At 42.1% G+C, this 17,847-nt stretch overlaps 1 protein-coding gene across 7 annotated transcripts in view; it reads left to right on the forward strand.

Moving 5' to 3' along the window:
- snx9b (sorting nexin 9b) overlaps nt 1-17,847 on the forward strand; it is a 237,976-nt gene that overhangs the window by 98,410 nt on the left and 121,719 nt on the right. For 5 of the 7 annotated variants that reach the window (XR_013499657.1, XM_078229971.1, XM_078229976.1 and 2 more), the window contains one exon: nt 2,371-2,575. Coding sequence is in view for 6 of the 7 variants with exons in the window: in XM_078229971.1 (XP_078086097.1) it covers nt 2,371-2,575 (205 nt within the window). In the remaining variant the exon portion in view is untranslated. The remainder of the gene's footprint in view (nt 1-2,370; nt 2,576-17,847) is intronic. The other 2 variants (XM_078229972.1, XM_078229977.1) reach the window with 1 other exon arrangement.

The raw sequence follows: 17,847 nt of genomic DNA on the forward strand, positions 1-17,847 counted from the left end.
AGGTGCATTAGCCATGCTAAATTCTCCCTCAGTGTACCCGAACTGGCGCCGAAGTGTGGTGACTAGGGGCTTTTCACAGCAATTTCATTGCAGTGTTAATGTAAGCCTACTTGTGACACTAATAAATCAACTTTAAACTTAAATGCTGGCCCAGCCAGCAATGCCCATAACTCATCAACGAATAAAAAAAGTTCCTTTTAAAAATTATTTTTAATATTTCCATTTTGGAATGTTTGCAGTCAGGCATTCAATTTCCTTCCTCTTTTCTACCACTTTCCAACTGTACCCATCCGAGGTCCATCTAAATCTTTTTGCCTTCGGAGAAGATATTTGTAATAATTCAGTTCAAAACCAACGCAGAGCTTGCACTAATCCTGTTTTTGGAGTGCTTGAAAATTTCTTCCTTCTTGGCTTTCCTTGGATGATGACAGGGTTTATTGTTATAAACACATACCTTTTCACTATGCAGTGTAGTTGGCTGTTTGATATGTAAATAGCCAATTCTGTCCGCCCCTACATTTACACAGGTGCATTACAGCAAGTGCGGCTGAATGTCACTTAATGGGCAGAATGACCATGAATTTTAGCAGTTCCTGTTCTCAGGACTTTAAAGGCGGGTTGAATTTCCTGCCTGACAAGTTTGGGAAACCCTTTTGCATATATTAGCACATCTTCCAAACTCATTCAGATGACACCTCATTGAAATTAAGTTCCCCCTCCAAAATAAGTTTCTCACTAGCGAAAGTTGGGATGTTCACATTCACTACTGCACATCCATGATTAGCGGTGAGTTGCTGCTGCATTGTCTTCTTTGGGGAGCGTCTGTAAATGCCAGCCTAATCTTGAGACTGTGTGGTGGCAGTGCAGGTTGTATGGAGGATGACCAAGGGAGGGAGAAATGGTTAGTGGGAAAGGATGAAGCAGTGGCTGGGCAAAAATTGAAGGCATATTGAGGGCTGTCCTAATGCCCTTTATATGTGGCACTTGGACCTTCGATCCTATGAGGTAACAGTGGGGAATCTGGCCTCCTACCAGCCCCTACCATGAGAATCCTTTTAGATGTATATGAAATGAGCTGAACAGTGCAAGTTGCAAGTTTGCATGTGGGCAGCTGTCTGCACCTACCCACAAAACCCCGTGAAGAAATCACACTCGCCTCTCACTTCTGTGCTCATGACTGAATGTAGACTCCAGAACACAAGATTCCACCAAATATGGTGGAGCAAAGTGAAGCTTAAGGACACCAAGGCCGGTTGTAGTACCTTGTTTTTGTATAGTTGTAATTAAATTGCTGGAGTTAGGGATCAAGTTTTTCTAGTGGTTTAATATTCATTGCATTTCTCACTGAGTCATTTAGGAAACATCTTTTTAAAGGTCGATGACCTTATGATTTACAGTTATCAATCATTAGTATTATGGTTTTCTACATTATACTGGTAAGTTCTTAATTGGTGCAAGCAACAAATGTTCTGACATACCCACATTTGGTGGTCAGCGGTAAACAAATAGAGTTCACTGTTCATTCTGTTGACAATTGCCAGAGCAGCAACTGACTGTCACTGGGGACATCTGCTGCAGCATTGTGCACTCTTCAGGGGATCTGTGTCAACAGGGCAAGTAAAAGTGTTTCTCCAACCAACTTGATTGAAGAATTCTCACCTGAGCTACAGATTCTAAAGAAAGAAGTGTAAGAATGTTTGATTCGATGTAAATGAAATAAAGTGGGAAAGAAATACGAGTAAAGGAGAAATGAGAGACAAAAAACAATGAAAATTATTTTAAAATTTCCAACAATAATTACAATCTGAGAGAATGTGCCTCTGCTGTTGTAGAAGTTAATTTTCAGTGCCAGAAAAGTTGTTTGACAGTAATTCAGACTTATTATGCTGCTTGAAGAAAAATATGATGTGGAGTTGCTGGCGTTGGACTGGGGTAAACACAGTAAGAAGTTTAACAACACCAGGTTAAAGTCCAACAGGTTTATTTGGTAGCAAAAGCCACAAGCTTTCTGAAGAAAAATACACATGAATAGACAGGTTATTTTTTCTGGTGTATTTATTGGATAAATACCACAAGTTTATGCCCTTGGATGTATTCCAATGCTAAGTCTATGGACATGACACTTGTGAAGCCAAGCGCATGGAGAAGCATGGGAAACAAACAGAAACTTATGACATTGGCATATGCGCAGTCATTTTACTGAACATGGTGGTTGCCAGACGTTGCTGCCATATTTTACATCATAAGCTTGAGATATGATGACATCAGCTATTTTATTGTTACAGCAAAATTGGGCTGACTAACTATATTGATGAATTAATTATGTTTTATAAATTCAGTAATTTTTGTGATTCTTCATTGAACTAATAGATAAACAACGCAGATGATCCCTGGTTCAACTGGAATGCTAGTTCAGCTGGGACTTGGAGCACTAATAATGCAGGTAACAGTGGAAATGCCTGGAGTGCCGTAAACTGGCCGACAAACACAGAAAGTTCAAATGCACAGAAAAATAGCACTGCAGACAATTGGGACATGACTGGCTATGGTCATCCACAGGCCTACCAGGGCCCAGGTCAGTGGCAGTAAACCTATAGTACAGTTCTCTAATGTTCAGACTTGCATCAGTTTTTAAACAAGATTTCTGAGACTTTCTGCTGCATAGCTCTGTGTGTCTCTGTCATTATTTTACATTTGTGTTTGAGACTGCTGATAGCTTTAATACATGAAATGCCTGAAAATAATGACCTGTAAGGTGTGGGGGAGGGGGTGAGTGGGAAGAAATGCATGAAGGGTGTGTCTGTTGCAGTTTCATATTTCCATCAATCAATGAAGAACAATTGCTAGTATGCTGCTTCATTTGATGTCTAGTGGTATGTTGCTTATGTAACTAGAGTGATGGTGGCCGTTTAATAACAGAGAGCTTTAAACACAAATACTAAATTGTTAACATTTAAACATGTATTTTAGTAGAAGCTTAAGTGCACAATGAATGTAGACAAGTACTCACTCTGTGTTGCACTCTAGTCATTGCATGAGAAGTCAGCAAAATGTTAACCAGCTTCACTGGCTTACTTTGAACATATTTTAATTCCACATACCTGCATGTTCTTTAGAAGCATTCCTCTGAAAAATAGAGAATTGAACTGTTGTGAACTGAACTGATCTATTTCCTCTGAGTTGAGTATACCTTTGTACATTGTCCAGTGCTACAGTCAAATCTAGAAATCAGTATGAAGCTCTGTTCTCTGTCTGTTTTCTTGCTTTACAGGATCATGAGCTCCTATCTAAGCCTTTTTTTGTTTGTCTCTCGGTTATTGACGCATCATTATATTGAGTATCAGCAGGTTCACAATTGTTTTTTAAAACTTGAGCATGAAATCAAATATTTTCAAAAATTGTTTGATTTGTAATTGTCTGTCTTTCGGTGAATAATCATGGGGAATTATGAATTTGTGACTTCAAAAGATGATACATAAGTGTTTAAATGGCAACGCTATTTCTCCTGAGCATGCACATAAAAAATGCATACGAGCATACGAAATAGGAGCAGAAGTAGGCCATTCAGCCCCTCGCCTGTTCTGCCATTCAATAAGATCATGGCTGATATGTTTATATTTTGAGTTCCACATTCCCATCTACCCCAGTAACTTGAGATTCTTGTCAGGCAAGGGAATCAATCTACCTCCACCTCAAAAATATTCATTGACCCCACTTCCACCACATTCTGAGGCAGTGTGTTCCAAAGTCATACAAATGTCAGAGAATAAAATGTGTGTCTCTGTCTAATTTTAAAACAATGACCCTAGTTCTGGACTGTCCCCCAAGATGAAACATCCTTTCCACCTTGACAAGACTTTTCAGGATCTTGTTTACTTTAATCAAGTCACTCCTCATTCTTCTAAACTCCAGTGGAAACAAGCCCAGTCTGTACAACCAATCTTCATAAGACAACCCGCTCATTCCAGGTATCAGTCTACTAAACCTCCTCTGAATGATCTCAACACATTTATATCCTTCCTTAAATAAGGAGACCAAAACTGCACACAGTATTCAAGGTGAGGTCTCACCAATGACCTGTAAAACAGAAGCCTAACATCCTTACTTTAATGTTCAATTCCTGTTGAAATAAATTGCAGCATTGCATTATTGTTATTGATTACAGGCTGTACATGCTCTTTGTGATTCATGCACAATGTTGCAACACCGAGGTTAATCCTCTTTACCTCGCATCATACTCTGCTACAATTATTTGGGAAGGTGTTATCTGTTTTTGATTAATGGTTAGAGGTTCATTAATATAAAGGCCTGACACTTGCTTTAAGTAAATAATTAACAAGGTATTTTATTTAAATAACCAGGAATTTTAACTAAACAAGTAACACATTAATTAAGGTATGTTTCGACAGAAATGCTATTTGAATAATACAAGGAGCATTCATTGCCAAAACAGTAATAATGGAAGTTTAGTCACACTCAGGAAAAAGTATACGTAGCCGGATCTGATAGCATTCAGAAGTTTTGGATTTCTTGGGTAGTTGTCCGCTGTCTGTAAGGTCTTTCTGACTCTCTATTCTTCTATTAGATAGCTGGATAATTCTCTTAAGAGACATTTAAACTGGCAGGGTGGAGGGCTGCTCTAGAAATGAATGCTGGCTTTTTGACTGGCCACCCTGGCCTCTGGAGATGTTCTTCCAAGATGTTCTCTCTTGAAATGGCTGTTGCTTTGGCCTTTATATTGCTATGACCTCACAATTTTCTTACACCACGATTGGTTTGAGGCTGTCAACACTATCAAATTCAAATCTGATAGGCTCTTAATAGTTGAGTGTTTTCTTTAAACTCAAAGGCTGTTAGCTGAATGTCGTCTTTAAACTCGTAGGCTAACAAAAATGCAAAAACCTGCAGAGCTGGTTACCAAGGCAACCTTGATGCTTTTGGTCCTTTAGAAACAAATGTTGCAACCTGCAGTTTGTGTGCATTTCTGCATTTTAGCACAGAATTTAAAAACAGCTTTTAAGGGACCACACACTGTTTTCTTTCCCTCCAACATATTTTTACAATTCTTTTATATCTTTATAAACATCCACAATCAACTTCACAACAACAAGAAGACCTAGATCCCCCTGCAGCTTGGAACTCTGCAGATGTTCTCCGTTTAAGTAATACTCTGCTTTTTTATTCTTCCTGTCAAAGCGAATAACTTCACATTTTCTCACATTATATTCCAACTCACTCGACCTATCTATGTCTGTCTGCAAACATCTCATGGCCTCTTAACAACATACTTTCCTTTTTATCGTTGTGTCACCTGCAAATTTCGCGACCGTGCTGTCACTACCCTCATCCTAAGTCATTCATGTGAATTGTAAAAAGTTGAGACCTCAGCACAGACCCCTGCTGCACAGACCACTTGTCACAGCACCCTGCTATCTCTTCCCAATAACCTTGAATTTTTCTAAGTGTCCAGCTATAACCTTTTTAATTGGATTCTAACGCCTTCTCCAAGGCAGTCAAGCTAACTGGTTTATAGTTTTCTGCCTCCCTCTCTTCTTGAATATTATATTTGCTACTTTCCAGTCTGATGGAACCTTCTCAGAATCTAGGGAATTTTGGAAAATTAACACCAACGCCTCTACCTCATTCGCCAAGACCTAGGATGAAGATTATTAGGACCTGGAGACTTATCCCGCAACTCCATTAGTTTGCTCAGCACTGCTTCCCCAGTGATTGTAATTTCACCAAGTTCCTCTCTCCCTCCCATCTCCTAATTTACACTATTACTGGAATGTTTTTGTATCTTCCATAGTATATAATTGTTCATTTTGCCTGCCATTTCCTTATCTGCGGGAAGTGTGGTATTGTCACTGGACTAGCAATCTAGAGACCCAGAATAACGCTCTGGGGACCCAGGTTCGAATCTCACCATGGTGGATGGTGAAATTTGAATGCTGTAAAATTCTGAAATGAAAAATCTAATGATGACCATGAAACCGTTATCGATTGTCGTAATAACCCATCTTGTTTACTAATGTCGTTCAGGGAAGGAAAATTACCATCTTTACCTGGTCTGGCCTACATGTGATTTCAGTTCCACAGCAATGTGGTTGACCCTTAAATCCCCTCCGAAATGGCCGAGCAAGCCTTTTAGTTCAAGGGCAATTAAGGGTGGACAATAAATGCTGGCCCAGCCAGCAATGCCCACATCGCATGAATGAATTAAAAAAAACTCCTCGTTCTCGGTCTCTAGAGGACCAGCATTCACTTTGCTTTTTTCCTTTTTAATTACCTATAGAAACTCCATTTTTTCATTATTAGTTAGCTAATTTCTGACCAATCATCTGACCTATCACTCTTCTTTGTGCAGTTGCATGCTTTTTCCTTGAGTCTTATGCTTTCCCCAACTTTAGTTAACCATCATGGTAGTATTATAAAGCAGAGGTGGATCCCCCGTCTGAGAACTAACACTGAAACACCCAAAGAGGAGTACCTCACCCTATCATTTGTAAAAAGTGTATTTGAAGATGTGTGACCTGTTCTTCGGCAACTTCTAGTGGTTAAATACAAAACAAAACCTTGATACTCACTCTAAAATCAACACGTAACAATTTATTTATCTAACTAACAGTGAACAAATTAACTAAACTATTAATAAACTGAATACATCCTTTCTAACTACTAACTATTTCTGAATAAAACAAGATTCTAATGGTATGCTGTTCAAATAAATACAATTCCCACTCATTAACAAAAATAGAGCTTAGTCACTCTCTAAATTGCAATCAGGTTATGTGTCTTCCGGAATATTCTGGGTTTTCTCTGTTGATTCGTCTGTCTGGAACTTCTTTCTTCCTTAGTACCTTTTGTTGTCTACATGGTGCTTTCTCTAAGACACACAAAGCTATGAGAACCAGCGATTCTCTCTCTCTCTCTCCCTCTCTCTTGAGAGAGTGAGAGCTGTTAGCTTTGGCAGGTGGCAGTTGTTCCTGTAACCAAAAAAAAGGGCACTCTGAGGAGGTAAAAGCAAGGTGTTGTCTTGCCCTGCTGCAGTAGTAGAGGACACAAGGGAAAGAGCTGAATGGTAAGTAGAAAGGTCGAGTAAGTATTTAATAATTTTATCATTAGGTAATTTCTATGGTTTATAGTTTGTAAAGGTTTTATTCGGTAGTAACGAATTTCCTAGAGAATTAGATATAACCTGAAGCAAAACACCTTTCAAAAGTTTAATTTAAAAGGGTAAGACCTGACAGGGGAGCTCCAAGCCGTGGTTTGCTCCTCTTGCTCCATGTAGCAGTTCCAGTTCCCTGGGTCAGCATGTGTGCAGTAAGTGTCTCCAGCAACAGCTCCTGGAAGCTTGAGTTTCAGAGCTGGAGCAGTGGCTGGGGACACTGTGGAGCATCCACGAGGCAGAGAGTATTGTGGATAGCACATATAGAGGGGTGGTCACTACACAGGCAGGAAGGGAATAGGTGACCACCAGACAGAGCAACAGATAGGCAGGTAGTGCAGGAATCTTCTGTGGCCATTCCCCTGCAAAACACATATACAGTTTTGGATACTGTTGAGGGGAATGACCTCTCAAGGGAAAGCAGCAGCAGCCAAACTCATTGCACCACTGTTAGTTCTGCTGTAGAGGGGAGGAGTAAAAAGTGTGCCAGTGGAATTGTTATAGGGGACTCAATTGTAAGGGGAATAGACACATGTTTCTGTGGCCGCAAACAAGACTCCAGGATGGTATATTGCCTCCCTGGTGCTAGGGTCAAGGATATCTCGGAGCGGGTACAGGACATACTGGAGGGGGAGGGTGAATAGCCAGCCAGTGGTTGTGGTACACATCGGTACAAACGACAGTTGAAAAAAAAGAATAAGGTCCTAAAGCAGAATACAGGGAGCAAGGAAGAAAGTTAACAAATCGGACCTCAAAGGTAGTGATCTCAGGATTACTACCACGTGCTAGTCAGAGTAGAAATAACAGGGTATATTGGATGAATACGTGGCTGAAGAGATGGTGTCAGGGGGAGGGTTTCCGATTCCAGGGGCATTGGGACTGGTCCTGGGGGAGGTGGGACCTGTACAAATTGGACGGGTTACACCTGGGCAGGACCTGGGAGTGATGTCCTAGGGGGACTGTTTGCTAGAGCGGTTGGGGAAGATTTAAACTAATATGCCAGAGAGATGGGAACCTATGTAAGGAGTCAGGGAAGGAGGGAGCAAGGACAGAAACAAAAGGTAGAAAAGGGAATAAGAAAAGTGAGAGGCAGAGAAACCAAGGACTAAATTCAAGCAGGGCTATAGAAAAAAATATTGGGAGCGAGACAATGTGTAGAAGGCAAGTTTAAGGGCTCTGTGCCTTTAATGCGTGGAGCATTTGCAGTAAAGTGGATGAACTAATCGTGCAGATAGATGTAATTGGGATTACGGAAACATGGCTGCAGGGTGACCAGGAATGGGAACTGAATGTCCCAGGGTATTCAGTATTTAGGAAGGACCGGCATAAATGAAAAGGTGGTTGAGTGGCATTGTTGGTTAAAGAGGAAATTAACACAATAGTGAGAAAGGATATTAACTCTGACAATGTGGAGTCTGTATGAGTAGAGTTGAGAAATATCAAGGGGCAGAAAACATTATGGGTGTAATTTATAGACCCCCAAACTGCAGTGGTGATGTTGGGAATGGCATTAAACACGGAATCAGAGATGCATGTGATAAGGGAATAATGGTGATTATGGGTGATTTTAATCTGCACATAGATTGGGCAGATCAAATTAGCCACAATTCCGTAGAGGAGGAATTCCTAGAGTGTATTCGGGATGGTTTTCTTGACCAATATGTGGAGGAACCAACTAGAGAGCAGGCCATTTTAGACTGGATACTGTGTAATGAGAAGGGAATCATTGCCAATCCAGCTGTGCGCGACCCCTTGGGGATGAGCGACTGTAACATGATAGAATTTTTTATCAAGATGGAGAGTGAAGTAGTTGATTCGGAGACCAGGTTTTGAACGTTAATAAAGGAAACTATGAAGATATGAGACGTGAGTTGGCCTTGATGGATTGGGAAGAGTCACTTAAAGGGATGACAGCGGATAGGCAATGGCGAACATAGAACATTACAGCGCAGAACAGGCCCTTCGGCCCACGATGTTGCACCGACCAGTTAAAAAAAAACTGTGACCCTCCAACCTAAACCAATTTCTTTTCGTCCATGAACCTATCTACGGATCTCTTAAACGCCCCCAAACTAGGCGCATTTACAACTGATGCTGGCAGGGCATTCCAATCCCTCACCACCCTCTGGGTAAAGAACCTACCCCTGACATCGGTTCTATAACTACCCCCCCTCAATTTAAAGCCATGCCCCCTCGTGCTGGATTTCTCCATCAGAGGAAAAAGGCTATCACTATCCACCCTATCTAAACCTCTAATCATCTTATATGTTTCAATAAGATCCCCTCTTAGCCGCCGCCTTTCCAGCGAAAACAATCCCAAATCCCTCAGCCTCTCCTCATAGGATCTCCCCTCCATACCAGGCAACATCCTGGTAAACCTCCTCTGCACCCTCTCCAAAGCCTCCACATCCTTCCTGTAATGTGGGGACCAGAACTGCACACAGTACTCCAAGTGCGGCCGCACCAGAGTTGTGTACAGTTGCAACATAACGCTACGACTCCTAAATTCAATCCCCCTACCAATAAACGCCAAGACACCATATGCCTTCTTAACAACCTTATCTACTTGATTCCCAACTTTCAGGGATCTATGCACACATACACCTAGATCCCTCTGCTCCTCCACACTATTCAAAGTCCTCCCGTTAGCCCTATACTCAACACATCTGTTATTCCTACCAAAGTGAATTACCTCACACTTCTCCGCATTAAACTCCATCCGCCACCTCTCGGCCCAACTTTGCAACCTGTCTAAGTCTTCCTGCAAACTACGACACCCTTCCTCACTGTCTACCACACCACCGACTTTGGTGTCATCAGCAAATTTGCTAATCCACCCAACTATACCCTCATCCAGATCATTAATAAATATTACAAACAGCAGTGGCCCCAAAACAGATCCCTGAGGTACACCACTTGTAACCGCACTCCATGATGAATATTTACTATCAACCACCACCCTCTGTTTCCTATCCGCTAGCCAATTCCTGATCCAATTTCCTAGATCACCCCCAATCCCATACATCTGCATTTTCTGCAGAAGCCTACCATGGTGAACCTTATCAAACGCCTTACTAAAATCCATATATACCACGTCCACTGCCTTGCCCCCATCCACCTCCTTGGTGGAACATTCAAGGAACGCATGGGGGAACTGCAGCAGCTGTTTATTCCCGTCTGGCACAAAAGCAAAATGGGTAAGAGGGCCAATCCATGGCTTACAAAGGAAATTAGAGATAATATCCAATCCAAGGAAGAAGCATACAGAATGACCAAGAAATTAATAGGTCTGAGGGATGGGAGCAGTTTAGAATTCAGCAAAGAAGAACAAAGGGATTGATTAAGAAGGGGAAAATACAGTACGAAAGTAAGCTTGCAGGGAGCATAAAGACTGACAGAGTTTCTATAGTTACGTGAAGAGAAAGAGGTTGGTGAAGACAAATGTAGGTCCCCTAATGACAGAAACGGGGGACTGTATAATAGGGAACAAAGAAATGGCCGAGCAACTGAATACATACTTTGGTTCTGTTTTCACAAAAGAGGACACAAATCAGATACCAGAAATGTTGGAGAATGTAAGATTTAGTGAGAGGGAAGAACTGAGGAAGTTCAATATTAGTAGATAAATGGTGCTGGGAAAATTGATGGGATTGAAGGCAGATAAATCCCCAGGGCCTGATGACCTACATCCCAGAGTACTTGAGGAAGTAGCTCCAGAAATAGTGGATGCAATGGTGGTCATCTTCCAAGATTCTATAGACTCTGGAACAGCCCCTGCAAATTGGAGGGTAGCTAATGTCACTCTAATATTCAAAAAGGGAGGTAGAGAGAAAACAGGGAATTATAGACCAGTAAGCCTAACATCGATAGTGGGGAAAATTCTCGAATCCATTATCAAGGACTTTATAGCAGAGCATTTAGAAAGCAGTGACAGGATCAGACAGAGTCAACATGGATTTATGAAGGGGAAATCATGTTTGACAAATCTGTTGCAATTCTTTGAAGATGTAACTAATAGAGTTGACAAGGGGGAGTCAGGCGATGTGGTTTATTTGGACTGTCAGAAAGCATTTGACAAAGTCCCGCATAAGAGATTATCGTGCAAGATTAAAGAGCATGGAATTGGGGGAAGTGTATTGAGGTGGATAGAAAACTGGTTGGCAGAGAGGAAACAAAGAGTAGGAATTAATGGGTCCTTTTCAAATTGGCAGGCAGTAACTAGTGGGGTACCACAGGGATAGGTGTTGAGACCCCAGCTATTCACTATATATTAATGATTTGGATGAGGGAACAAAATGTAACATCTCAAAGTTTGCAGATGATACCAAGTTGGGTGGGAGGGTGAACTGTGACGAGGATGCAGAGATCCTTCAGCATGATCTGGACAGGTTAGGTGAGTGGGCAAATCAATGGCAGATACAGTACAGTTTGGAAAAATGAGAGGTTATTCACTTTGGAAGCAAAAACAAGAAGGCAGATTACAACTGGCTGTAAATTGGGAGAGAGGAGTGTGCAGCAGGACCTGGGTGTCCTTGTGCACCAGTCACTGAAGATAAGCATGCAGGTGTAGCAGGTGATAAAGAAGGCAAATGGCGGGACTGATGTATGAGGAGAGATTGACTAAATTAGGATTGTTTTTGCTGGAGTCCAGACGAATGAGGGGAGAGTCTCAAAGACTTATAAAATTCTAACAGGACTAGGTAGGGTAGATGCAGGGAGGATGTTCCCGATGGTGGGTGTGTCCAAAACCAGGGGTCACAGTCTGAGGATTTGGGGTACACCATTTGGGACGGGGATGAGGAGACATTTCTTCACCCAAAGAGTGGTGAGACTATGGAATTCATTACCACAGGAAGTAGTTGATGCCAAAACATTGAATGCATTCAAGAGGCGGCTGGATATAGCACTTGGGGCGAATGGGATCAAAGGTTATGGGGAGAAAGCAGGATTAGGCTATTGAGTTGGATGATCAGCCATGATCGTGATGAATGGCAGAACAGGCTCGAAGGGCCAAATGGCCTCCTCCTACTCCTATCTTCTATGTTTCTTCCCTCTTTGTCCCACTGCCCTCTTCTTTTATACCCGTGATGACATATCAATATTTCTTACAAAATTGGTTCCAGGTTGTCAAAACTATCAGATTTAAATTTAATAGGTTTTTGGTATCTAAGTACCTGATTCAAATTGACTGGCTAAATTAAAAAACCTGTTGCCTTGGTAAAAACTGCTGCTTGGCCTCTTGATACTAATGTTTCAGTTTGCATTTTAAATCACTAAGCACCTTTTAACGGGACCACACAATGCTCCCCCCCCCCCTAGCATTTTACAAACACCAAATTCTAACTTGCTACCTCCCAATCTACAATTACTCTACCCAATTTTGCAACAGTAAGAATATACTTATTCTGAGCATTCTGAAATATCCTCTTCAATATCTGCCACTACTTCTATATTGATCTATCCACTAGCCTAGTCTCCCAATTCATTTCAGCTTGCTCAGCTTTCATGCCCACATAGTTGCCCTTTTTTAAGATTAAAATACACACCTTAGACCCACGCTTCCTTTCAGATTGGATTTAAATTTCAATCATGTTCTAGTTGCTGCTACCGAGGGGTGCCTTTACTCTGAGGTTATTAATTGATCCTGTCACATTATGCAATACTAAATCCAATCTAATCTGCTTTCTGGTTGGTTCCAAAATGTGCTGTTCTAAAAAACTATCTTGAAAGTGTTTCAGGAACTCCTCATTTGGGCTACTACTGCAAATCTGATTCTTTAAATTTATTATAGATTAAAGTTAATCATTAAAGTCATCCCTTTATTACCAGTACCCAGCATTTCTTCTTGTATTCTCTGTCCTACATTGTGGTTACAGAGAAAGGGCCTGTGAACCACCTTCCACTGTTGACTACTTTCTCCAACCATTCCTCATTACCCAAACTGATTCATCATCTTGATCTCCTGAACCAAGGTAATCTCTAATTATTGCACCAATGCTATCCTTTATTAACAGTGCTCCCCTCCACCTTTACTTAGGTTCCTATCCTTCTTAATACACCCCTCAATAATCAGGAGCAATATGTCCTATGAGTTTGTTTACTTTGTTATGAATGCTCCATGCATTCAGATACAGAGCCTATGGTTTCGTCTTTTTGTTATTGTAACATCTAGTCTCGATTGTCGGTGCACTCTTAGGTTTCATTTCCTCTCTGTTTCTTCCTGTCATTCTCTGATCTTCATTTCACATATTACTATTTTTCTCGCTTACCTTGTTTCTACTCTTTGTACCACCTCTTTCCACATTTGATCCGTTCCCCCCCCCCCAATCCCCCCACTATTAGTTTAAGGCCCTCTCAATGTCCCTATTTATATGATTCACAGGAACACTGGTCCCAACATGGTTCAGCTGTCAGAACATCCCAATGGTACAGCCCCCATTTTATCCAGTGCTAGTGTCAGTGTCCCATAAATCAGAACCAACTTCTTCCACACCAGTCAGAGGTTTACAGCATGGAAACAGACACTTTGGCCCAACTTATCCATGCCGCCCCTTTTTTAATCACTAAGCTAGTCCCAATTGCCCGCGTTTGGCCCATATCCCACTATACCCATCTTGCCCATTTAACTGTCTAAACGCTTTTTAAAAGACAAAATTGTACCTGCTTCTACTACTACCTCTGGCAGCCTGTTCCAGACACTCACCACCCTCTGTGTGAAAAAATTGCCCCTCTGGACACTTTTGTATCTTTCCCCTCTCGCCTTAAACCTATGCCCTCTAGTTTTAGACTGCCCTACCTTTGGGAAAAGCTATTGACTATCTAGTTGATCTATGCCCCTCATTATTTTATAGACCTCTATTAGATCACCCCTCAGCCTCCTACGCTCCAGAGGAAAATGTCCCAGTCTATCCAGCCTCTCCTCATAACTCAAACCATCAAGTCCCGGTCACATCCTAGTAAATCTTTTTTGCACTCTTTCTAGTTAAATAATATCCTTTCTATGATAGGGTGACCAGAACTGTACACAGTATTCCAAGTGTGCCGTACCAATGTCTTGTACAATTTCAACAAGACGTCCCAACTCCTGTATTCGATGTTCTGACCAATGAAACCAAGCATGCCGATTGCCTTCTTCACCACTCTGTCCACCTGTGACTCCACTTTCAAGGAGCTATAAACATGTACCCCTAGACCTCTTTGTTCTATAACTCTCCCTAACGCCCTACCATTAACTGAGTAAGTCCTGCCCTGGTTCAATCTACCAAAATGCATTACCTCACACTTATCGAAATTAAACTCCATCTGTCATTCGTCAGCCCACTGGCCCAATTGAGTAAACTCCCATTGCAATCCTAGAAAATCATCTTCACTGTCCACTATGCCACCAATCTTAGTATCATCCGCAAACTTAGTAACTGTGCCTCCTAAATCCTCATCCAAATCATTAATATAAATGACAAATAACAGTGGACCCAGCACCAATCCCTGAGGCACACCGCTGGTGGTCTAAGGCCTCCAGTTTGAAAAACAACCCTCTACAACCACCTTGTGTCATCCAGCTAATTTTGTGTCCATCTGGCTACCTCACCCTGGATCCCGTGAGATTTAACCTTATGCAACAACCTACCATGTGGTATCTTGTTAAAGGCCTTGTCAAAGTCCATGTAGACAACATCAACTGCACTGCCCTCATCTACCTTCTTGGTTACCCCTTCAAAAAACTCAATCAAATTTGTGAGACCTGATTTTCCACTCTCAAAGCTATGCTGACTGTCCCTAATCAGTCCTTGCATCTCTAAATGCCTATAGATCCTGTCTCTCAAAATACCTTCCAACAACTTACCCACTACAGATGTGAGGCTCACCAGCTGTAGTTCCCAGGCTTTTCCCTGCTGCCCTTTTTAAACAAAGGCACAACATTTGCCGCCCTCCAATCTTTAGGCACCTCACCTGTGACTAACGATGATTCAAATATCTCTGCGAGGGGACCCACAATTCTTCCCTCGCCTCCCACAATGTCCTGGGATACACTTCATCAGGTCCCAGGGATTTATCTACCTTGATGCGCTTTAAGACTTCCGGCACCTCCTTCTCTGTAATATGTACACTCCTCAAGACATCACTATTTATTTCCCCAAGTTCCCTAACATCCATGCTTTTCTCAACAATAAATACTGACAAGAAATATTCATTTAGGATCTCGCCCATCTCTTGTGGATCTGCACATAGATGACCTTGTTGATCCTTAAGAGGCCCTACTCTCTCCCGAGTTGCTCTTTTGCCCTTTATGTATTTGTAGAAGCTCTTTGGATTCTACTTTGCCTTATCTGCCAAAGCAATCTCGTGTCCCCTTTTTGCCCTCCTGATTTCTCTCTTAACTCTACTCCTACACCTCCTATACTCTTCAAGGGATTCACTTGATCCCAGCTACCTATGCATGTCATGTGCCTCCTTGACCAGGGCCTCAATATCCTGAGTCATCCAGGGTTCCCTACTTCTACCAGCCTTGCCTTTCATTCTAAGAGGAATGTGCTTACCCTGAATCCTGGTTAACACACTTTTGAAAGCCTCCCACTTACCAGATGTCCCTTTGCCTGCCAACAGACTCCCCCAATTAATTTTTGAAAGTTCCCGCCTGATACCATCAAAATTGGCCTTCCCCCAATTTAGAATTTTAACTTTTTTGCCAGACCTATCATTCTCCATAGCTATCTTAAAACTAATGGAATTATGGTCACTGGTCCCAAAGTGATACCTCACTTCTGTCATCTGACCTTCCTTATTTCCCAAGAGGAGGTCAAGTTTTGCCCCCTCGCTGGTTGGGCCATCCCCATACTGAATGAGAAATTCCTCCTGAATACACTCAACAAATTTCTCTCCATCCAAGCCTCTAATCCTATGTCTGTCTCAGTAATTCCTCCTGAATACACTCAACAAATTTCTCTCCATCCAAGCCTCTAATCCTATGTCTGTCTCAGTCAATGTTGGGAAAGTTAAAATCCCCTACTATTACCACCCTTTGTTTTTGAGTTATCTGTAATTTCAAAGAACACAGAAAATGACAGCGCAGGAACAGACCCTTCAGCCCTCCAAGCCTGCACCGACCATGCTACCCGACTTAACTAAATCCCCCTACCCTTCCAGGAACCATATCCCTCTATTCCCATCCTATTCATGTATTTGTCAAGATGCCTCTTAAAAGTCACTATCGTATCTGCTTCCACTAACTCCCCCGGCAACGAGTTCCAGGCACCCAACACCCTCTGTGTAAAAAAATCTGCCTTGTACATCTCCTTTAGACCTTGCCCCTTGCACCTTAAGCCTATGCCCCCTAGTAATTGACTCTTCCACCCTGGGAAAAAGCTTCTGACTATCCACTCTGTTCATGCCTCTCATAATCTTGTAGACTTCTATCAGGTCACCCCTCAACCTCCAACGTTCCAGTGAGAACAAACCAAGTTTCTCCAACCTCTCCTCGTAGCTGATGCCCTCCATACCAGGCAACATCCTGGTAAATCTTTTCTGTACCCTCTCCAATGTCTCCACATCCTTTGTGTGGCGACCAGAATTGAACACTATATTCCAAGTGCGGCCTAACTAAGGTTCTATAAAGCTGCAACATGACTTGCCAATTTTTAAACTCAGTGCCCCGGCTGATGAAGGCAAGCGTGCCGTATGCCTTCTTGACTACCTTCTCCACCTGCGTTGCCACTTTCAGTGACCTGTGTACTTGTACATCCAGGTCCCTTTGCCTATCAATATTTTTAAGGGATCTGCCATTTACTGTATATTTCCTATTTGTATTAGGCCTTCCAAAATGCATTACCTCACATTTCTCCTTCCATATTTGCTCCTCAATTTCCCATTGACTATTTGGAGGCCTATAGTACAACCCTATCAAAGTGATTTCCCCTTTCTTATGTCTCCGTTCTACCCAGTCTCAGTGGGCGAACCCTCGGATATATCCATTCTCAGTACTGCCGTGATGTTTTCCCTCACCAAAAGTGTAACTCCCCCTCACCTTTTACCTCCTGTTCTATTCAGTCTTTGAGCCAAGCATTCATCTCTCTAATTTTGAGTACCCAATGCTAATTTGCACTCTGATTAGCTATTAACTCATTGAGTTTTTGCTTTTTAATTTGGTGCCCAGCTCCTCATACTATGCAGAACCTCTTTCTTAATTCTCTCTTTGTCATTAGTACCTACATGGGCCACAACAACTGGATCCTCACCCTCCCACTGCAAGTTAGTCTCCAGCCCCGAGCAGATGTTCTGAATTCTGACACCGGACAGACAACACAACCATCTGGATTTTGCTCTTTGCTGCAGAGAACAGTGTCAATCCCTGTCATTATACTGTCCCCTACTATCGCTGCATTCTTTAAGGTCCTCCCACTTGAATGCCTTCCTGTACCATAGTCAGTCAGTTTATTCACCCTGCAGCCCTCATTTTCACCAAAACAAGCTGAGAGAACCTCAAACCTATTGGACAATTGCAGAGGCTGACACTCATGCAGTCCTGACCTATGGATTCCCTACCTGCCTCATTTGTAGTCACACCCTCTTGTTCCTCACAAAATTAGAAGCCCCTATCCTAAGTGGTGTGACTGCCTCCTGATTCAAAACATCCAGGTAACTTTCCCCCTCCATGATGTGTCGCAGAATCCACAGCTTAAACT

Source organism: Mustelus asterias, chromosome 15 (genome assembly GCF_964213995.1).
Source record: "Mustelus asterias chromosome 15, sMusAst1.hap1.1, whole genome shotgun sequence".
NCBI lineage: Eukaryota > Metazoa > Chordata > Chondrichthyes > Carcharhiniformes > Triakidae > Mustelus > Mustelus asterias.